Source organism: Sturnira hondurensis, unplaced genomic scaffold (genome assembly GCF_014824575.4).
Source record: "Sturnira hondurensis isolate 20B ecotype Veracruz unplaced genomic scaffold, ASM1482457v3 Scaffold0021214, whole genome shotgun sequence".
In the NCBI taxonomy this organism is placed as follows: domain Eukaryota; kingdom Metazoa; phylum Chordata; class Mammalia; order Chiroptera; family Phyllostomidae; genus Sturnira; species Sturnira hondurensis.
The window spans coordinates 3,593,803-3,617,981 of record NW_028093845.1 but is presented as its reverse complement, the minus strand read 5'-3'; the positions used below and the strand labels follow the sequence as shown (position 1 = coordinate 3,617,981).

Below are 24,179 nucleotides of genomic sequence, written 5' to 3'. Positions count from 1 at the left end.
GAGCCTTTCATCCCAAAGAAGCTAAATACACATTCTTTTCAAATGCACATGGGACATTTTCAAAGACAGAACACATAACAGGACACAAAACAAGCCTCAACAAATTCAAGAAAATTGAAATCATACCAAGTATTTTCTCGGATCACAGGGGCCTGAAACTAGAAACCAACCTTAAAGAAAAAACTCAAAAACACCCAAATTCATGGAGATTGAATAGCATGCTATTAAACAATGAATGGGTCAATAATGAGATCAAGGAAGAAATAAAAATCTTTCTGGAAACAAGTGAAAATGAACACACAATAGTCCAAAACTTATGGGACATAGCAGAGGCAGTCCTGAGAGGGAAGTTCATAGCAATAGAGGCTTACCTAAAGAAGATAGAAACATTTCAAACAAATAACCTAACCCTACACCTACAAGAACTTGAGGAACAACAACAAAGACAGCCCAGAGCAAGTAGAAGGAAATAACCGAGATCAGAGCAGAATTAAATGGCATAGAGACAAAAAGCACAAATTCTAAGGATCAATGAATCCAGGAGCTGGTTCTTTGAAAAGATAAACAAAATTGACAGACTTTAACAAGACTCATCATGAAAAAAAGAGAGAGAACCCAAAAAATAAAGTCAGAAATGAAAGAGGAAAGATTACAACTGACACCACAGAAATACAACTCATTGCATGAAATTACTGTGAACAACTATGTGCCAAGAAATCTGAAAACCTGGACAAGATGGACAAATTTCTAGGAAAATATAATCTTCCAAAACTGAGTGAAGAAGAATCAGAAGTCAAAAAACTCGGGGCACACAAAAGGCCTGGACCACACGATTTCCCAGGAGAATTTCATAAAACATTTAAGAAAGAGTTAACCCCTATCCTTCACAGACTATTCCCCAAATCCAAGAATAGGGAAGAGTCCCAAACTCTTTCTACAAGGCCAGGATCACCCTAATCTCAAAAGCAGGTAAATACACAACAAAGAAAGAAAATTATTAGGCCATCGCTGACAAAACATAGTCGCTAAGATCCTCAACAAAATATTGGCAAAACTGTGGGGGGTAGTGGTGAAGTAAAATGCAGACAACTGTACTTGAAAATCAATAATAATAAAATAAAATAAAATGTTGGCAAACCTCATCCAGCAACACATTAAAAAGATCATACACCATGATCAAGTGGGATTTATCCCAGGGATACAAGGATGATACAATATTCGCAAATTAATAAACATAATACTTCATATAAATAAAGGAAAGACAAACATCACATGATTATATCAACAGATGCAGAAAAGGCATTTGATAAAATACAGCACCCATTTATGATAAAAATACTCAGCAAAATGGGAGTAGAAGGAGCATTCCTCAACATAATAAAGGCCATATACGAGAAACGTACAGAGAACATCATACTCAATGGGCAAAAACTAAAAGCTTTCCCACTAAGATCAGGAACAAGACAAGGCTGACTGCTTTCACCACTTCTGTTTAACATAGTATTGGAAGTTCTAGCCACAGTGATCAGGCAAGAAAAAAAATCAAAGGCATCGAAATTGGAAAGGAGGAAGTTAAACTGTCATTGTTTGCAGATGACATAATAGTGTACATAAAAAATCCTATAGACTCCACAAAAAAAATTACTCAATTTAATAAGTGAATTTGGTGGAACAGCAGGATACAAAGTCAATATTTAGAAATCAAGGTCATTTTTGTATACCAACAATAAAATATCAGAAACAGAAATCAGGAAAAAAAGATCCCATATGCTATAGCAACAAGGAAAATAAAGTACCCAGGAATAAACTTAACCAACGAGGTAAAAGACCTGTACTCTGAAAACTACACAACACTGAAAAGAAATTAAGGAAGACACAAACAAATGGAAGCATATACCATATTCATAGATTGGAAGAATTAGCATCATCGAAATGTCTGTACAGCCCAAAGCATTTATAGATTCAATGCAATCCCTATTAAAATACCAATCACATATTTCACGGACATAGAACAAACATTTCAAAAATTAATATGGATACATAACTAACCCCGAATAGCCTCAGCAATTTTGACAAAGAAGAACAAAGCAGGAGAGATCACAATACTTGATATCAAACTACATTACAAGGCCACAGTAATCAAAACAATCTGATACTGACATAAAACAGACACACAGATCAATGGAACAGAATAAAGAGCCCAGAAATAAACCCAAGCCTCTGTGGTCAATTAATACTCAACCAAGGGGGAAGAAGCATCAAATAGAGTAAAAATAGCCTTATCAACAAATGGTGTTGGGAAAGCAGGACAGCTACATGCAAAAAAATGAAACTCAACCACCAACTTACACCATACACAAAAATAAACTCAAGATGGATAAAAGACTTAAATATAAGTCATGACACTACAAAAGTCCTAGATCAGAACACAATCAGGAAAATCCCAGATGTTTTACGCAGCAGTATTTTTATGAATATGTCCCCTAGAGCAAAAAACATAAAGGAAAAGATAAACAAATGGAACTTCATTAAAATAAAAGGCTCTGCATGGCTAAAGAAAACATCAGCAAAATGGAAAGAGAATAATCAACCTTATGGGAAAATATTTTTGCAAATGATATAAAACCCTCGGAAAAGGGTTTGGTCTCCAAAATACATAAAGTACCCATAAAATTCAACACCTGGAAGCAATCCAATTAGAAAATGGGCAAAGGACCTGAACACACACGTCTCCAAGGAGGACATACAGAGGTCCCAGAGACATATGAAAGGATGTTCATCATCACTTGCCATCAGAGATGCAAATTAAAACCACAATGACATACCACTTCACACCGATCAGAATGGCCGTTATAAACAAAGCAACAAACAACAAGAACTGATGAGGTTGTGAAGAAAAGAGAACCCTAGTACACTGTTGGTGGGAATACAGACTGGTGCAGCCACTGTGGAAAACAGTATGGAGTTTCTTCAGAAAACTAAAATTGGAATTGCCTTTTGACTCAGCAATTCCACTGTTAGGATTATACTGTAAGAGTCCTGAAACACCAATTCAAAAGAACCTATGCACCCCAATGTTCATAGCACCACAGTTTACAATAACCAAGTATTAGAAGCAACCTAAGTGCCTATCACTAAATGAGTGGATCAAAAAACTGTGGTACATTTACACAACTGAATACTACACAGCAGAAAGAAAGAAGCTCCTACCCTTTGCTATAGCACAGATGGAACTGGAGACCATTGTGCCAAGTGAAGTAAGGCAGATGGTGAAAGACAAATACCACCTGATCTTATATATAAGTGGAACCTAATCAACAAAACAAACCAGCAAGCAAAATATAACCAGAGACATTGAAATAAAGAACAGACAGTAACCATAGGGAAGTGGGGAGGGTACAACAGGGAGGGAAAAAGGGAAGGGTCATCAAAAAACATGCATAAAGGACAGATGGACAAAGCCAAAGGGGGGGTAAGATTGAGGGTGGGAGGTGGGGATGGATGGAGTAGGATGGGGAGAGTGGTGGGGGCAGCATGGGAGACAATTGTACTTGAACAATCGTCAAGTACAGTATTTTCACGCCAGTGAAAAGTATTTTCATGCCAGTCCCTTCTAGCCTACGAAGTATTCAAAGTGATGACAGCAAATACAATCTAGATTACTTTATCCAGCAAATCTATCATTTAGAATGGAAGGGCAGATAAAGCACTTCCCAGACAAGGTAAAACTAAAGCAGTTCATCACCAGCAAGCCATTCTTACAGGAAATGTTAAAGAGAAGTATATAAGAAAAAGAAGATGAAAACTACGAACATTAAAATGGCAAGAAATGCACAAGCATCAAAAACTGAATCTAAAAAACAAACCAAGCAAACAATCAAAACAGGAACAGAATCATAAATATGTAGATCATTTGGAGGGTTATCAGCTGGAAGGGGGCGGGGGAGAATGGGGGTAAAGGTGCAAGGATTAAAAAGTACAAAGATAGCCCTGGTTGGTGTAGCTCAGTGGATTGAATGTGGGCCTGCAAACCAGAGGATCTTGGTTCGAATCCCAGTCAGGGCACATGCCTGGGTTGCAGGCCAGTTCCCAGCAGGGGACACATGAAAAGGCAACCATACACTGATATTTCTCTCCCTCTCTCCTTCCTTTCCCCTCTAAAGATAAATAAAGAAAATCATTTTTAAAAAGGTACAAAAATAGGTACAAAATAGATAAGGGGATGTTAAGAACAGTGTAGGAAATGGAGTAGCCAAAGAACTTATATGCATGACCTACGGGCATGAACTAAGGGAGGTACTGTGGAAGGAACTGGGGTACCAGGGGGAGGGAGAAAAAGGGAAGGAGGAAATTGGAACAATTGTAATAGCAAAATCAATGAAGTCTATTAAAATAATAAAATAAAAATATTTTCAGTTGTATAATTACAAGTATCTCTTTGTTTTTAAATCTAAGTTACTCTTAAAGGAAAAAAATAATATAAGATTCCATTTGATTGATCCATTTTTTTTACAGTAAATTTCTTTCTCTTTTTAGTTAATGGCTAATGAGATGCATATCAACAACTACTCAACTGACCTCTCCCATGGATCTGGGATGTAAGTTCACCTGATTTACAAATGAAATGTAGAATTAGTAATGAGAGAAGAGAGGTAAGATGTAGCCACAGTATTTTTACTTTTGGACAGCTTCTGACACTACCAGCAATTTCTGTTTGGAAAATAGCACAAACACTAATTTTATGCTAATAAAATTGCTTTTACTTGCAATTTCTTTTTTTTTAAATATTTTATTTATTTATCTTTAGAGGGGAAGGGAAGGAGAGAGGAGGAGAAACATCAATGTATGGTTGCTTCTCATGCATCCCTGCTGGGAACTGGCCCCTGCAGGGAACTGGCCTGCAACCCAGGCATGTGCCCTGACTGGGAATCGAACTGCGATCATCTAGTTCACAGGCCCGCGCTCAATCCACTGAGCTACACCAGCCAGGGCTACTTGCAATTTCTGTTAGCATAAACACTAACCCTGGGCAAAACATTAAATATCTGTATAAATATCCATAAAATAAAGGAGTTATATTTAATGATCAAATAAACTCTTTACAAAAAGGCAACTGCCTTTTATTTTAATCACAGCAGGGTTTTTGTAAAAACTTGACAGGGTATTTCTAAAACTTCCTGGGGAATGCAATCAAATTTTGATAGCTTAAACAAAGGACAACTACCAAACAGGGCCAGCGTCTGGCACAGGCAGGGGGCTTGTCCCCAGTCCTTGCAGCACTGAGAGGCATCTACTCCCCCCACTCTATCCTGGATGGCGGCAAATGAAAGCAACACACTGTCCCTCTCTCCTAGTCCCTCTTTCTGGGTCATGTTTGGGACAGGGACACACACCCAGAGTAGAAAAACTCCCAAGCTCGAACAGATCATTTCAGTCATTTCAGATTTACTTCCTAATCTTTCTTCAGCCTTTTCCTCCAAAGACCAGTTTTTAGGAAAGTAACCAAAATAACAGCAACAACCCTGAAACCAGTGCTTGTTATACTGAGGGTGGAAGTGCACCTGGGCTTTACACGGCACCTAAACACCACCACATTCATCTGCGTGCTCAGTGCCCAGAACGGCAACTTGACCTCTCCTGCTTAAAACAAAATACACATGACCACCACAACTGAGATCCACCTTTCCTTTCCATTTTCTATGGTTTCCCATTTTTTGCCTCAAACTTGGTATTTTTTTCTCCTTATTTTCTAACCAATAATAATTTGGTCATTATAATTAAAATGCTTGTGTTAAAATAAATTTTAAAAAACTGAGTGAATAACACTAAAAATGTATTGAAAGGTGAACCTGTCCCTACTCTTTGATCTCCGACCATTTCTCCACTTACTGTTCCCTCACGGGAAGAAACTTGCACTGTTTTTTTCCCCATTTAGTTCTGTGAGCTGAGATTGTCTTACTGTGAGAAAGCTATGAGACACACAGAAACATGATGTTTCCATAGTTCTGGGGAAATGACCGATTACTGAAGAGTTGAGGCTAAGAGTCAGGATGCTGGCTCTGCCATTTATTAGCTGTAACACTGAAGAAATGTTTCAATCCCTCTAAGTCTGACTTTAATCAGCTCTAAAATGGGAACAAAATCACAGTCACTATGGGAATGATGTAAGATAAAATATAGTACAGGCAAGCCTCTAGCTACCTGTCAGAGTAGGCACTCATTAATGACAGCTGCTTTCAGGACTATTCTGAAGCAATAGGTTTGGTACAGTGGGTTTGACAAAGTGAAAAGGCCTGAAGGTATCAGATTGCTGGTGGTTTCTGTTTTACCCTCACAAACTAAAGCCTGAATTCTTGGAGCAACACTGTGAGATGCTTGTGGTCCTGTGAGACACACAGCACAGACCACGGTTTAGCCTGCGAATGGTGCCCCACGCACAGGAAGACAGATGCTCATGCTGACGACCCTGTATATGGGCTGGGCCACCCACAGCCTCTGGTCAGCACCTTACAAGTAAATCCCAATGGACAATCAGGGGCACTGGTCATTTCTCTTCACAAAACTTCCTAATTTTTGCCTCCTGTGCCAAAAGTCTCAGATGAAAGTTCTTGACATAGTGGAAACCTCAACTTTCCTTTTGGTTTCTTTAAATAGATGGCATTTGCATTCACTCTGAAAGACAGCAGTCTCTCGTAATGCAACAAACAATGCAATGTTTGGAGAATAAAGGTAAAAATAATGAGAGCACTTTAGCCTCTTGGAAAAAAGTGTATCTTTGTAGATCAATGTATTTACATTTAAGAGAAATTGATGCTTGCCCCTTCACTTCCTCCTAATGTCCATTTTCTAGAGCTCAAAACATCATACGATTAATAACATGTATGGTGACAGTTGTCCAACTTCAAAAACAACCGTGGATCAGTGGAAGTGACTTGTTTTTTCTTTTTCTAAAAAAAAATTTTTCTAAGATTTTATTTAATTATTTTTAGAGAGAGGGGAAGGGAAGGAGAAAGAGAGAGAAATGCATCACTGTGTGGTTGCCTCTCGCGCACCCCCTCCCAGGGACCTTCCAATTACAGTTTAGATTTTAAGTTATTCTGTACTAGTTACAGACATGTAGCATAGTGGCCAAACGGTCATCTACTCCACTAAGTGGCCCCCTCATATAGGGAACGGATCTGGTTGGCGTGGCAAATGTAGCCCAGCCCTATCAGAAAACAGACAGGTGCGAGTCGGCACACAGGAGCCAAACCCATGGATGGGCTTTCTGGTGGGAAAACCAGGCCTGCATTATACCTAGGCTGCTTTGAAGCTTGCTCTTGCTAAAATTCCCTCACCCTGAGTAGAAGCAGCAAATGTTTACTGTATATCTTTAAAGTAACTTCCTGAAGTCTAATTCTCTCAGGGACTGAGTGTAACCAGACCAATCACTCTTACCATTCCTTTGCATTTGCAACATTTTTTTCTTGTTAATCTGTAAGAAGTAATCAGTAACATCCTTTCCTGTGCTATCTGTAAAAAGTAATCACCTAAAGCAAACCTGAGTGTAATGAATGAAAACCTTCTTTGATGTATACTATTAGAAAGCAATAAAAGCTTGTCCAGGCAAGGGTCGAGGCGCTCCGTCTCTCAGAGAGTGACCTGGCTGTCCCTTTTTCTCCACAGGACTTCTGGAGTTTGTGTGAACTTGTCTGTTGCATCCACAACATCGTGGACAATGCTGGCTGGAGTCTGCATCACCCTCAGTACTTCAGAGTATGTTTAGATCTGTAAGAAACCATCTGACTGACTTCCTAAGTGGCTGTTCCATTTTGCATTCTTGCCACAATGAATGAGAGTTGTTGTTGCTCCACATCCTCGCCAACATTTGGTGGTGTCAGTGTTCTGGATTTCTGCCATTTTTAAAACAGTATCTTACTGTTGTTTTAATTTGCAAGTCCTTAGTGAACTATGATGTGGAGCATCTTTCATGTGTTTTGGCCACCTGTAGATCTTTTCTGGTGAGGTGTCTGTTAAGGTCTTCTGCCCATTTCTCAACTGGATTGCTTGTTTCCTTACTCAGGGGTTTAAGAGTTCTTTGTATATTTTGGATACCAGTCCTTTATTAGAAGTGAGTTTTGCAAGGATTCTTCTCCATATCTGTGGTTTATCTTTCCGTTCTCTTAACTGTGTCTTTTGTAGAGCAGAAATTTCTGATGTTAATGAAGTCCAACTTACCAATTTTTTCTTTAATGGATTGTGGTTTTGGTGTTGTATCCAAAAAGACATCACCAAAGTCATCTAGATTTTCTTCCATATTATCTTTTAAAAATTCTATAGCTTTTTGTTTTACATTTAGGTCCATGATCCGTTTTGAGTTAATTTTCATGAAAGCTGTCTAGATTCATTTTTTAACATGTGGGTGTTCTGGTGCTATGTATTGAAAAGACTATTTCTCCATAGATGGCCTTTGTTTCTCTGTCAAATATCAGTTGACTATATTCATGTGGGTCTATTTCTGGGCTAATAGGACCCATTAATTTATAAATCTGTTATTTTGCCAATACTCCACTGTCTCATTTCAAGTTTTATACTAGGACTTGAAGCTGAGAAGTGTTAGTCTTCCGACTTTGTTCTATACTGTGTTGGCTATTTTGGGTCTTTTACCTTTCCATATAAACTTTAGCATTAGTTTGTTGGTATTCACAAAATAACTCTCAGGAATTTTGGCTAAAATTGCATTTAACCTATAGATCAAATTGGGAAGGACTGACGTCTTAAAATATTGACTTTTCCTATCCACATGTATGGAATCTTTATTTATTTAGATATTTTAATGATTTCTTTCAACACTGTTATAGTTTTCTCATAGGCCTTGTACATTTTTTAGAGCTCGATTTCATTTATCTGGTGCTAATGTAGATGACATTGTATTTTAATTTTAAATTCCAACTTTTTGTTACTTGTATATAAGAAAGTGATTGGTTTTTGTATATCAACTTTATATCTTGCAACCTTGCTAAAACCGCTTATTAGTTTCAGACTCTTTTCTTGCTTCTTTGGGATTTTCTAAATAAACAATCATGTTATTTGTGAATAAAGACAGTTTTATTTCTTCCTTCCCAATCTGTATACCTTTTGCTTCCTTTCCTCAGCAAGGACTTGAAATATAATGTTAAAGAGCAGTTGGGAGAAGGGACATCCTTGCTATGTTCCTGATCTTAGTGGAAAATCATTTAGTTTCTTGCCATTAACTGTGATGTAAACTCTAGGGTTTTTGTAGATGTTCTTTATCAATTTGAGAAAGGTTCCATTCTATTCCTAATTTTCTGAGAGTTTTTATCACAGATGGGTATAGAGTTTTGTCAAAAAATTTTTGGACATATCAATAGACTATATCGATTATTGGGTTTGATTGATAATATTTTGAATAATTTTATCTATATTCATGAGAGATACTAACCTGTAGTTTTCCTTTACTGTAATGTCTTCCCCTGGCTGGTGTGACTCAGTGGACTGAGCACCAACCAGCCTGCGAACCACAGGGTCACCAGTTTGATTCCTCGCCAGGGCACATGCCTGGGTTGCAAGCCAGGTCCCCTGTAGGGGCCATGTGAGAGGAAACCACACATTGATGTTTCTCTCCTTCTCTCTCTCCCTCCCTTACCCTCTAAAAATAAATAAATAAAATATAAAAAATATATTGTAATGTCTTTGTCTAGTTTTGGTTTTACGTTAATGCTGGATTCATGGAATGAATTAGGAAGTATTTCCTATGCTTTTATCTTCATGAAGAGAATACAAAGAAGGGGTATAGGGTTTTCAGCAGAGGTGAGAGAAACTCCCAGCTTCACAGGAGAGTTTGTTGGAGAGACCCACAGGATCCCAGAATGTACAAAAACCCACCCGCCAAGGAATCAGCACCAGAAGGGCCCAATTTGCTTGTGGGTAGCTGGGGAAGTGACTGAAATTAGGCCAAGAGCTGAGCAAGAGGCACTGTTCCCTCTCTGACCTCTCCCCCACATACAGTGCCACAACACAGCAAAGTGGGTTGCTCCACCCTGGTGAATACCCAAGGCTCTGCCTCTTACAACACAACAAGCATGAGTCAAAACAAAACAAAACAAAAAACGCCCAAATAAAAGAACAGATCAAAGTTCCAAAAATAGAACTAAGCAATGAAGAGATGGCCAATCTATCAGATGCAGATTTCAAAACAATGGTAACAAGATGCTCACAGAAATGGTTGAGATGGTCGCAAAATAGAGGAAGAAGTGAAGGCTATGCAACGTGAAATAGAGGAAAATGTACAGGGAACCAACAGTGAAGGGAAGGACACCAGGACTCAAATCAATTACTTGGAGCAAAAGGGAGAAATAAACATTTAACCAAAACAGAATGAAAAACAAGAATTAAAAAAAATGAGGAGAGGCATAGGAACCTCCAGGGCAACTTTAAAAAGTCTAATATTCGGGGAAAAAAAAGTCTAATATTCCAATCATAGGGGTGCTAGAAGGAAAAGAGGAAGAACAAGAAATTGAAAACATAATGAAGGAGAACTTCACAACTATCAACAATCAAACCTAAACAAACAAACAAAAACAATATAAATAAGCAACCAGAACAGAAACAGAATCACAGAAATGGAGATCGCATGGAGGGTTATCAGTGAGGAGGGGAAGGGGGCAATGGGGGAAAAGGTACAGGGAATAAGAAGCATAAATGGTAGGTACATAATAGACAGGGGTACATTAAGAATACTATGGGAAATGGAGAAGCCGAAGAACTTGTATGTATGACCCAGGGACATGAACTAAGGTGGGGAAATGTTGGTGGAAGGAGAGGTAAAGGGCAGAGGGGAACAAAGTGGAGAAAAAAATAGGACAACTGTAATAGGATAATCAAAAAACATATTTAAAAAAAGAATGGTATGATTTCTTCCTTAGCTGTCTGGTAGAATTTGCCAGTGAACCCATCTGGGCTTGGTGTTTTGTTCTGGAAGGTTATTAATTATTGATTCAATTTTTAAAAAGACATAGACCTATTCAGATTGTCTATTTCTTCTTGTGTGTTGGGCAGATTGAGTCTTTCCAAGTAATGGGTCTATTTCATGGAGATTATCAAATTTGTGGGCACAGAGTTGTTTGTAATATTCCTTTATTATCCTTTTATGATTTATGAGATCAATTCTGAGGACTGCTTTTTCATTTCTGATATTACTACTATGTGTTATCTCTATTGTTTTCTTAGTTAACCTGGTGAGTTTATCAATATATTGATGCTTTTAAGAACCAGCTTTTGGTTTGTGTGATTTTCTCTGATTTTCCATTTTCAACTTCATTAGTTCTCCAACTTTTATTTCTCTTTTCTTTGGATTTACTTTGCTCTTATTTTCCTAGTTTCCTACGGTTGAAGCTTTGATTACTGACTTTAGATATTTCTCCTTTTCTAATACATGCATTCAATGTTATATATCTGCCTCTAAGCAATGCTTTTGTTGAAGCTCACAAATTTTGATCATTTGTATTTTTCCTTTTACATTCAAGGTATTGTGAAAATTTCTCTTAGACTTTTTCTTTGGTCCAAGTGTTATTTAGTATATTGTTTAATCTCTAAGTATTCTTTATGTAGATCTGAGCATCTGCCAATCCACCTTCAGTCTATTGATGAGCCATTCTTCATTTCTGTCATGATGTTTTTACGTCTAGGACTGCTTTTAGATTCTTTTTTAGAGATTCCACTTCTCTGCATACATTACCATCCCCAATTCTGGAGCGGCAGTTCACCCAATGAACTCAGTCCTTTGACGGGGTAAGAGAAGGGTTGTTGACTTTCCCTTTGTTGAGCATTTCTTTTTATTGGGATGCGCATGACAACGCCCATTCTGCGTCCACCACATGCTGGAGTGGAAACCAAGTCTGTATCTTCTGCTCCATTTTATTCTCTTTATTAGTCTGTCATTCTCTGTTCTATGCACTCATCTGACTTTCTTTTTCTACCTTTTTAAGATAAATCCTTATTTCTTGAATGTCCACAATCACTGCTTAGTTAATATAAACATTTTAGGCCATCAACTTCTTTCTAAGTACTTATTGGTGCATCACACACATTTTGATGAGTTCCCCCGCCTTTAAATACAACTTCTTTAACATGTCCCTCCTTTCAGCCAGGAGCCCATCCCAACTCAACTAATCTAGTCTGTGTATTCCTACAACACGGACATTTCTAAAATGCAAACCTGACGGCACTGCTTCTGTTTAAATGGCTAGGAGCTGACATCAAGACTAGCTTTACCACTGCTGGACAAACAGGCTTTGTTGATCTAAGTGCATCTCCCATCTTTGCACCCAACTCTGACACAAGAACTGCTCTGTGAAGGAGAACTTCCTGTTTTGCTGGTCACTTCCATTCTGGATAGCCTAGTACAAAAAATGCAGTGAAGCAATAAATCATTTTTTCTTGCCAAAAAGAAATGTGGTGAAGCAAAAGAAATTTAAATTTTACTTCATTTTAATTAATTTAATTTTAAAAGGCCCCACGTGGCTTTGGCCACCTTGTTCAACAGTGCGGCTGTACTCAAAGAAGTCTGCCCTTTACAGAAACTCTTTAGTTCAGTGTGTAATCTGACTTAATGCCTTCTTCTGTCTTACTCTGCTGTAAAAAAGAAACTGTTATTTCCTGATTTATACTGAGGTACACAAATTAATGAAAACTGAATTGTTCAGAGAGAACACAAGTTACAGAGTATCAGTAAATTCAAGCTGACTAGATGAAGAAAAATCTCCATCTAGAAAATTAAACTGTAGCATCAAGGAAGAAATTACTATAGGATAAATTGTTTTCTATATATTTTATATTTCTCTCTCACCTATACTGCATAGCAGAATACTAAGAACACAACATTATTTGCACATTTGTTATATGAATGAATACAAGTACTCACTTCCACAAACTGAACAGTGTCACAAACCAGACTTTAAACTAGTATCAGCAAAAAATCAGCCTTGCGGTGGACTCAGATGTAGATGTTTCTAGTTCGTGTTATCAATTCTTAAAGAACTACATTTTCACAAGACTCATGGCAATGGTTCCCAAACTGACTCACAGAACACTTAAAAGAAATTGCTGAAAGCCCTTAAAAGCTTTGCTTATGAGATTAATACTTGCGTGTTTACTGCATTAGGAAGTAAACGTTAAAACTTTTGAAACACAGGACTTCACAATCACAGATTCCACTGGCTGTGAGAACCATAACATGCCCACAGGTCACACAGCCTCTGGAAAAAATCCAGTGTGCATTCAGGAAACACTGACAGTGAAAAGGGCAAACGAAGTGTTAGTGTTATTGTAAAGACAGTTTGACCTCGCAGACATCCTGAAACGGCCTTGAGATGCCCGGGGCCCCTAAATGACTTGAGTCACTGTCCTCAGGGAAGACAGGGCTCCCTGGCATTTTCCCGGGGAATAAACATGAGGATGCGTCAGGGTGACTAATTGCTGAGAAGCAGCTACCTAGTCCATGTGCACACATAAGATCTGAGGTGTGGTTTTTAAATCATTTCTAAGCTCATACAAAGGCAGAACAATCATTTTGAACATATTTGGAGAGTGCTGCATTTTAGTTTTGACTTTTTTCCTTGCTATATAGTTGGTCTTGGTGAAACAGACATAACACAAACCTCAAGGGTTCCCCCACCCAGGGGGTTTGGTTGGGAGAAAAGGAGTGTTTAAAATACCTAGAATGTTTTAATTTATATTTCATCAAGTAACAGTAATAAAGTGCCTAATATATAGATGCCTGTTCATCGTTCATTCACTTTCCAGATCAAATTCAAGTTTCCAAAGAAAGTTATTTATAAGAGAAGTGGACACTTATCAGGAATTCAGCCTGGCTGGTCTAGCTCAGTGGACTGAGTGCCGGCCTGCAGACCAAAACGCTGTCAGTTAGACTCCCAGTCAGGGCACATGCCTAGGTCATGGGCCAGGTCCCCAGCTGAGCGAGTGCAAGAGGCAACGAACCGATGTTTCTCTCGTACATTGATGTTTCTCTCCCTCTCTCTCTCTCTCCCCTACGCTCTAAAATAATAATAATATATACATTTTTAAAGAATTCTTGTAGAAGTTCACTATGATGTGAGGCTATGGGTGTAGAATTGAAATACAAAAATATTGGCATGAGAGATTAAATTAGAGGCTGTATGATTGACTAGATTGATTGTTAATTAGGTCAATTATCTAAGAGATAACAGAATTACCTCTTGGCTGATATAATTTGGTCATTGAAGCAACCACGGGAACTCTACTGCAAGTTAAGTGGTCAGAGAAATTCAGGAAGCAAACTGTCCTGAGGGCTACAACCCTTTTCCTTCTGAATATCTTAAGTCTTCCATCCTGGCTCAGGAGAAAATAAACCAGAAACACTGTACATCGGCAATAGACTAAAATCACCTAAGATTTCATACCGCGATTTTTAAAAACAATATGAGTATATATTCTAAGAAAAAGCAATTTATATAGTGAAATGTCTAAAATAAGAACACTTATAACGAGATTATCAGAGAGTAAGTGAAACTCCCAAGTGAGCCCTCATAGTGTGCATGGGCCCTCCCTAACTTTCCTTTAGGGCGGTTGCCATGATATATAAAAGGTGGGGTGGCCTCGGTGTTGACTACAGAGAACGAGAGCTCCAGCTGGTACTTCACAAGCACCTAGAAAGACCCTCTGGATAGGCCTGTCCCATATGTAAATGAGGCAATCATTATTCAAACTTGAGAGGAGGATGCACCTTTTTTCCTGTTCCAATTTAATCTTTGTTGCATCTTTAGACGAGTACAAATTTTTAAAAATTATAGTAATATATAGGGAATAACATTTTCCCTGCCTTACATGACACTTCAAGGAATGGCTATACAATTTCCATCATATCCTTTACTTAGCAAGTGAATAGCTGAGGCAAATCCCACCATCTCTAGCCTACAACCCAGAGGCCATCATCTATGCAGGTGTATCACCTGACACCTAGGACTCACCCCTAATTCCCCTTCTCACACACCCCTGTAATAACTCAGCCTCAGGGCCCTATTGCTATTGTCTTCTAAACACATCTCACGTCTTACCAGCACCAAGTCAGCTCCTAAACATGCATGGATATCAGGCACTGAGGGTCTTTGCAATTTCTCCGCTTCTAATCCATACTCTACAGTGCTACCCAAAGTAATTTTTAAATGTTAAAACTGCTCCTGTCATATCTTTGCCTAAAATCTTCAAGTGGTATTCTATCATCTTCAGGATAAAGTCTAATTTCTAGAGCACGGTATAACAGATACTGTAAAAATCTGCCCCCTACCACACCTGCACGTAATTTTGTGCCTTCCCCCCAAATGCGGTATGCTCCCTCATCTTCCTTCCCTTCAGAACTATTAAGAAGGCAACATTTGTATGTGTTTGACATACATGAATGAACAAAACAAAGATTATGTCTTTTTGGATCTTACGTTTTTATGGTAGGTAGATGGTTAACAGATGATAGACCATAGAAAGACAACCGATAGGCAAGTAGATAAATAATTAATATATAGCTAACTAGACAGGTGATTGATATAGGCAGGTAATGAATGGATGATAGATTATCGAGAGAGATGTCTGACAGACAGGGAGATGGGCTGATAGGAAGATAGTAGATGGGTAAGTGTTGGGGTTATGGCAGCAATGGATACAAATGAGTCAGGGTGGAGAAGCATAGGGATTCTGTCTGAAGTTATATGGCACTTTACCATTTTATTTGGGTGGTCAGAGAATCCCTCACAAAAGCAGTCACACCTGAGCAGAGACCTAACGAAGGTAAGGAAATTAACGGTGTGTGCATATCAGGAAAGAACATTCTAGGCAGAAGAACAGATAATGTAAAGGCCTTACAGCAGTCGGGTGCCTGTGTGTGCAAAACCACCCAGGACACCAGTGCAGTCGCAGAGGAGAGATAAAGTGCAAGGGGAGACCAAGGAGGAATGGAAGCCGGACCATGCACATGGGAGCTCCCTATGGGAATGTGATTCTTACTCTGAGAGCAATGGGAGCTGATGGGATGCTTGAGCAGAGGAGGGCTGCCAGCTGACATGTGCTGAGGAACTCACAGGGCTGTGAACAGCCTCCTCAGAGACCACCCCACACAGTAACATCTGCCCTTCAGTTCACTGGTCTGGTTCTTCCTTAGACTGTGAACTCCTGGGGGGCGGGGAGGCTGTGTCTTATTTTCTCTGGAGCTCTCTAGCACCAAGCAGATCCGGAAGAAAACTTCATCATACTCCTTTGGGAGCTGGAAGCGAGGGGCTGAGCTAGTCCTTGACCTCAGGCCTAGAGCCCAAAATTCAGCCACAGAGAAGGGGTGATGTCAACAACTGGGCAGAAAGGGTGATTGAGTGAGAGGAATCCAGAAAATACGTAGAGGAAATGGGACAGGCAGCCTGGAGAGATGCCCCCAGGAAACAAAGCCACAAGGTCAGGAGCCTGTTAGAACTGTGCAGCCTGGATGCGGGGAGAGGGAGGAAGTGGCAAGTGCCCCTGACCTGGTGTGGAGCTCTAACTGGAAAGGACTAACAGTAACTGCAGCTTTTTCTTCACAGCCCCTCCTCTCACAGTGAGGTGGGTGAGGAAGTAATGGTGATTCTAAAGCAGGGCTCCAGGTGGGCTGGACCCAGATGGATCTAGCTTCCTTCGCAGAGGACCATGTTAGCCATGTTTCTACCGACTAGTGAAAATAATCTCTGAAGTTGCCCTTGATTCTTGTCCTCAGCCCACACCTTCCCATACTATGCTGCTCTCCCACATCCTCTCTTCCATCCTAAAAGATGGACAGTGATGTGACAGGTGAGCTGACACATGCCTGAGGCCAAGGATTCACCATCTGTGCTGTGTTAACCTCTTGCAGACTTCTACTGTCTGACCACCTGTCCTGTCTACCCCCTAAATAACCAGGAGGGTTTGCAGAACACAGTGCACCTTACCAAAGGTCATATAAACACTGGGATTTATCATCTCCGCCCTCATCATCAGTAAAGACAAATAATCTGGGAAAGAGACTTCCTGGGATTTAATTTCTATCTAAATTTAAAAAGTTAACAGAGAGAGTTAAAGGTTAGAAATGGACGCAAGATAAAAATCTTTGTGGTGAGAGGTCAGATGACAGGGAAGACAGAGCTAGATGTGCATCCTATTCTGATGAGCTACTCACTACAATATCATTAATAATCACATTCCTTCTCAAACTTCCCTATTCTCACCTAAAAAATGAAAATAAGAGCATGGGTCTAGCTTCTGTGAGAACTGAAGATATTGATGGTGGTAAGCACGTGTCTTCATATCTGGTCTATAGGTGTGTCTACTGTGTGTGAGACTGTGTATGTGTGTTTATGTGGGACATGTGTCTGCTATATGTAGGAGTGTGTCTTCGGTATGTGTGACTACATGTGTCTACCGTATGTGGGACTATGTGTGTGTCTACATGTGTGTGCACACATATAAAATACCAGCAGCAGTTATCGAGGTGAAGGAATTAATGGAAAGGTTTCACAGCAAGCTGACAGCACACACCTGCAGGCCTCTTCCCTCCTAACTATCTGGAAGGAGCCTCTGAGGTGTCTAAATGGCTAAGATGGGTTCTTGGTATGCGCTGGGTGTTAAAACACCTTTGAAAATCAGAAGGTGGATTTGGGAACAAGCTTCTGCCTTCAGTCCATCCCCATGTATTGACCTGGGCATCAAGACCTCTTCAGAGGGGCTGAGAAAACAGGAAGAGGAGCAGTGAGGCTGCACTTGGCCTTTCCTAGATTGAGTCCTTTCTTCTTGCTTGTGCAGATAATCATTCCTGATGCCATAAAATCTCTGTCTTACCACTTCATTTCCTCTAGAATGGAGAACAGGACCAGAAAGTCAGGCAGACAGCTCCTTAGAGGTTATGGTGGTGGCTTATAAGCCCGCATGAATGGGAAGATTCATGAAGCATGAACCTGACCAACCCTGGTACGAACTGGCTGAGCTATGCCTTTGCCACCACCTCGACTTCCTCATCTGCAACGTGAAACAGTAAGAAGCACTTCACCCATTTGTTGTAAAAACTAAGTGAGATGCTGCCTGTGAAAGTACTCTGCCAACTCTAAAGTGATATACAAATATAATATTTATAATATTATAATTCAGATCATTACCGTCGCCAATCCACATGTGCCCTGAACTGGTGTCCCAGCAACACATACCGATAGTTTTCTTCTAACAACTGCAGTTAGGGAACTAGGTATAAAGCAACTTTAATCTAGATGCTGGGGTGAGGGGAAAAGAATCTCTCAAAAAGTGCTTAAAATAGTAATCACAAAACAAGTTTTCTGATGCTAAATTAATAGATAAATTCAAGCTAGCCAAGCCCAGGTAATGATTACAATAAAATGGAATTACCAAGACAGCATTCTTGTAGACAGCATCATAAAACACAAAATAACACAGAATATACAAAATTTTAAGGATTTTGATTCTCTTTTGAAAACTGTACTTAAGAAACTACTGAGGTTGAAAGAGAAGAAAAAAATTATACCAGTAACCAACATCATTAAAATGATAACCAAACTGTTGAACAGTGATACCTAAAAAAATAAAGTTTGGGCCATGAGAAGTCACTATTTTTTTTCTAAATAGTAAACAACACTACCTTTTAAAAAATGTGAAAACAGTTACTATTTACTGAGTTTTAATGTATTTGGAGAGAACATCTGTGTTTGAGGGAGGCGGCCATCACCCTGGATCACACGACAAGTCACAAGAACAGGCAGACATATGCACTTGTGCCTCGTGTAGATGCAGCTGCTCCAGACATGTGCCCACTCGGCTGTTTCACCACCAGCACTGCAGGGCAGGGTATGAGTGACCTCACGTCCACACTGGTGCCTTACCTGACCGATAGCGCTCATCTCGAGACCCTGAGGACCTTCGGCGGTGATAGCGAGAGGAAGAGGAGGGAGTAACTGGAGCCCGGCGCTCTGGAGGCAAAGCTTGATCCACCCCTGGGTTAAAGGAAATAGCAAAGTAAGGTGAGGTTTTACTTGGCAATTGGACTTAACTCACTCTGGGGAACATATCATTTGGCAGAATAAAGCCCTGACCCACTGCATTCCCACAGCCTGGCTAGAGCTCATATGGGAGTGGGCATGGGGGCCGGGACATGGTGGACGATGACCGGGAGACAGAGAAGCATCCAAGGCAGGGCAAGACTCCCATTCACACTACAGCCGTTAGAAACAGGCTCCTGAGTATCACAAACCTCCAGTGCTTCCTGGGAAGAGATGCAAACTGAGCCACAAGCAATGTCTAAATTCCCTAGAGTTTGGATAAAAAAAAAAGAAAAGAAAAAATGGAGCCCGATGCACAGAATCAATTAATGATCTTCGTTATTTAACAAAGAAAAAGTTGTGGAAAAACACTTGAGAAAATTAAAAATTACACATCATTAAATTAAAGATAACGTTGAAATAAAACTTATAGGATATTCTAACAATATAATTCAGGTAACTAGGATTGGGCATGAGCTTCTATCTTTGTTCATTCAAAATTTCTAACTCTTTGGATTCTTCCTCCATTTGAAGCTAAATGATTGAGCAAATTGTATTTCAATACGGCTTTGATGCATTACCAAAAACGTTAACACGGTTACAAATGATTCAGTGGGTACTGGTCAAACACTGACCTACATCTGGCCATCCCTGTCTCTCACATTTCAGAATTAGAGCAGTAAAAGCAGGATCTAGAGAAAAGGAAGTATACTCTGGGGAAATTCAGTCATTACAGTTCAGATATGAAGGAACTCCAAGCACTGACCATTAACATTAATTGCTACTTTTTCAGAAAAAGACCAGTAATACTGGACAGGAAGTGAACCAGAGATGGCAATTTTAATGAGACAGTGTGTAATCCCTGGTTCTCCACGATGGCTCCAGGAGAGTTGCTTGTCCCTGGGTTTAATATTCCTCTAGTGGTGATTTCTGCACCTCGATTTCTGATGGCATGTTTGTGGGTCCACACAGGAGGTTAGCTAGATTAGAAGTGTGAAAAAGATACCTCAGCTGTAGCCACGTGTGAGGTCCGTAGCAAGCACTGACATCAGTAATGAACAGTTCTTGGTCATTGGAATATTCACAGCTACCAAACTTCTTCCAGTTACTGTCTACAAACGATTGTTTAAAAGGATCTTTTTCAAAATCACTTAATTTTTTTTGTCAAACAGACGCATAGAATTTATTGAATGTACAGAATTTTTAAATGATCCTTTTAAAAACTGCTCTGTAGTTTTATGAAACAGATGCATGAAACCCAAACAGTACTGTTGGGAACTGCTCGGCCTGGTTTCAGGAGTTGTAACCACCCCCCATGGCTAAGGCTGAGTGAGCGGCCTCTGGACTGTGAGCCACTAAGGAGACAAAGCTTGTCTCTCACAGCAGTGCTGCTTCTGCTTCATCCCCTGCCCCCAACGCTTGGTCGGTTAGTCAGAGATGAATAAGACACCTTAGGGGGGGGAGGGGGGCAACCTAAGCCAGACACAATCACTTCAGAGGCCATCCTGGAAAGACTCAGGAGGCTGCAGCAAAGAGGGAGTGATGGACCCTCACCTCCCAACTATTCTGACATAGCCTGAGTCCCCACTTCCATCTGGGAGAAGCACTTTCTGGCTCTAATCCACTTAAGCCTAAAAATCTATGACTGGAACCGCCCTTTGTCGGCTAGAGCGGGTTCCGGGGTGATTAGGCATAGGGAAGAATTCACAAAGTCCTGTGAAGCCTGCTTTGCTAAGAGTGCTTTCATTCATATGATAAGGGTCTGAGCAGGAAATGAGTATGTCTCTCAAAGTTTTTGCAACACCCTTACCTGACAGACACTGACTCAGATTAAGCCCTCAGATCTCTTTGAAATGCTATCTATTGTTTGATCCTTGCTGCCTGACATTGACTGATGAACTTTACCTGTATTCCTGTGCATTACAACCCCAAAAAAGCTGTTGAAGAAGAGGTTCTTGGTCCTTCTCCTCTGAGAGATTGACCACCTTTCCTCCCCAAGCAGATCATGTCTTGATACTTTCATTTTCATCCATGGTGGACGGAGGGACTTGTGGGCAAAGTTGGCCCACAGAATACAGTTACCTTGTGTTTACATTGGTATTTATACACATGGATTCATAATTGCACTTAATTGTCCATTTTAGACAATATAGAGACTTCTCCCACACATCACCGTGTCCAACACCACATCATTACTAGGATAATGAGTTGGTAGTATGCTATACATACCTTATATTTTTTGTTATTCTTCAATTAATATTTGCATCTTTTTGTTCCATTATCTTGGTTTTCCATGTACCTATTGGTAATCCTTTCAAAAATACACAGAAGTGCTGAAAAACTCTTTCCAGTTCTTTTCTCCCCTGTGGCCAAACACTGACAATCTGGCGACAGTGTTTCGGTTCAATTTCCTTTTCTTTGACGATCCCTCTTGGAATCCCCTCCTGCTCTCATCCTGGCTGCTTGGCCCAGGCTTGCTGCATAACTGCCATATTTCAAGTCAGAATTCTAAGCAAAATTATCTGTAACTCTGAAAATTTATTTGTATAAGTATATTTGAAAATTATTTGCATTCCTTGCCTTTCATGTCAACTATTGTTGCTAAGATGTTAAATGCCATTCTGAAGTTATAATCATTATGCAAAACCTGTTTGTCTTTCTCTCTTCTGTCAACGTCTACAGTTTCTTCTTTATTACCATCAAAAGAGTGGCAAGCAGGGTTTTCTTCCTGTGGTGGCGGCACCAGGTCTATTCCCAGCAGGTCTCTTATCTGGGCTGTTCCATCTGCCCAGAGATGAGGCCTGTGGTCTCCTGTCTTGTGACCAAACACAGGAACGTTCATCATTCGGGGCCGGACTGTTCTTTCCCTCCAGAATGCACACTCTGATTCAGCACCTATGGGGTCAGTACTGCTCGGTGTCCCTAAGCCTGGAGGCTCCTAGTCCATTTTTCCAGAGAACAAACCTCTCTGGGGAGTAGAGAGGATGAGGATCACCCGCTTCCTAGACGCCATGCTCCCCCCGACTGGAGGTTTCATCAACACCTTCATCTGCTGCCCCCTACCCCCCACGCCAGGCTGATCAAGGTATCTTATACATCATGGAAACCTGTCACTGTTTCTTCCCCCCTCCTGTCCTGTGGCTTTAACTGGTTACTGACATCTTAGCGGAGTTCTGGAAAGAATAGCTAAATGGATAGTCTGAAGCAGCCGAGGTTACACAGTGGCAGATTCGTATGAACATTCAGTGTTTCGCATTCATTCTCAGTACTGCTACCTTCCTTGTTTATTCAAACATACTTCCTGGGACTATCAACCTTGACCCCTTCTGGGCCCCTAGGTGGCTGTGTCCATCCTCTGAGACATGCACAAGTCCTAACACTCACATACTTGGACCAGTGATAAGACTAGCCTATGCGTGACCCCCACACATCTGTTCCCAGATAGCTAATATGCAGCGAACACATCAATACTTACTCTCATAGGCTGGAATGCAGAGTTTAAAAAACATGGTTTTAAAAGTAAATAAATAAACTTGACAAAAGATGATTAGCTTTAACAGGTTACTAGCAATGGGACATTAAAACAAAGTATTGGTGTGCATATTTCGATTATTAATTTTTATATGACTTCACTGTGAATGAAATTTTAGGTGCCTTAAAGGTACATCCTAACAACAAAAAACCAGCAGTTAAATATGCATCTCCAAAGCAGAACTCAACCTGTCACCATGGGAGGACCCAGGGGCAGTGACAGAGGTGTCCTTCTGGTTATCTATCATAAGGATTTGACCAAATGCTGTTGCTAAAATGGGTGTCTTCTTGGTAGCACTAACACATGAATAATTAGTAAAACACAATTATACCTCGGAATTCAGCACTGTTGGGATCTCATGTTCATACCAACTGAGAACTACCTCTCAGAAAAGCTGCAGGCTGACCAGATTGTCTACAACAGACACAGGCCCAGAGAGGTCCCTGGGAAGGTGAGGTGTCTGTCCCGAGGGAGGTGGGGTGACTGTCCAAGAGCACGGGAAGCCAGGGGGACAAAGATTAGTTCCCTTCAGAGGACAACATGATAAAAATCAAGACCAGACCCTTTCCCCCACATTTCCAGAGCATCGAGTGCCGAGCACTGGCCTAGCTTAGGACCCCTTTTGAACAGAGGGGAACAGCACAGGGAACCACATCATGCTCTGGAGACTGGCTGCTGTCACCACCTGTGACCCGGGGCCTCAGTTTACCATCTTTACACAGAACAAATAAGAACTGTGAACACTACTGCACTGGCCTAAGCACTTTACATTGATGAATTTGTTGCCTTCGTTAGCATGGCCACGTGAGATACATGCCGTGACCTGTGCCATTTTACTGATGGGGAGACACAGGCCCAGCACTGGGGTTAGAGCTCAGTCAGTGTCCCTCTCCGGGGCATTTAAATACTTGCTCCTAACGGCCCTTTCTTTTTGGATGGGCATCCCCTCCCAGGGCTCCTAGGTACCCTGTTGTCGGAGTGACGAGGTGGCCTCACTGCCCCATGCCCAAAAGAGGCCTGGTACCTGGGACAGAGGCCACATGTTCAGTGCTACGCCTCCAGGACAGAAATTACTTGTTACATGAGCAAAATCTAGCGGGTCTCTTGATGCCCCAAAGAAGTATTTTTGTGACCTCACTGCAAAAGTATTTGTTCAACAGCCACCTTATGAGGAAAGCTGGAAACCGGCACAACTTCACTGCCGCCCAGGAGTGAACTCAGAGCAGCTGAGAGCTGTCATCTGACACAAGGGGTGTCCATCAGATCCTTACTTGGGAGAGTGGCGGGATACGGTGACCTCTGCCTTATGATCTGTCCCCCACCTCAGCTGAACACTTCCCCCCTCCCACAGGACAGGCTCAGAAAACACGTTTGAACCGGTGACATTTTCCAGGTTCGCACAGAGGCTGCAGTGCTTCAACTCAAACATGACAATGTCAGTGAGACTTCCATTTTTCCTGTAGAATTAAAATGGGACTATAAAAATTATTCCAAATCAGAGGAAGGTGACTCATGGGGCACAGAGAAAAGAGGAAACAGAAGGACAGCATAGGAAAGGAACGACAGACCCCGTCCCT

At 40.7% G+C, this 24,179-nt stretch overlaps 1 protein-coding gene across 4 annotated transcripts in view; it reads right to left on the bottom strand.

Moving 5' to 3' along the window:
• DIP2C (DIP2 acetate--CoA ligase C (putative)) overlaps positions 1-24,179 on the bottom strand; it is a 438,780-nt gene that overhangs the window by 190,048 nt on the left and 224,553 nt on the right. For all 4 annotated transcript variants that reach the window (XM_037031859.1, XM_037031860.1, XM_037031861.1 and 1 more), the window contains one exon: positions 18,915-19,025. In XM_037031859.1, the coding sequence (XP_036887754.1) occupies positions 18,915-19,025 (111 nt within the window). The remainder of the gene's footprint in view (positions 1-18,914; positions 19,026-24,179) is intronic.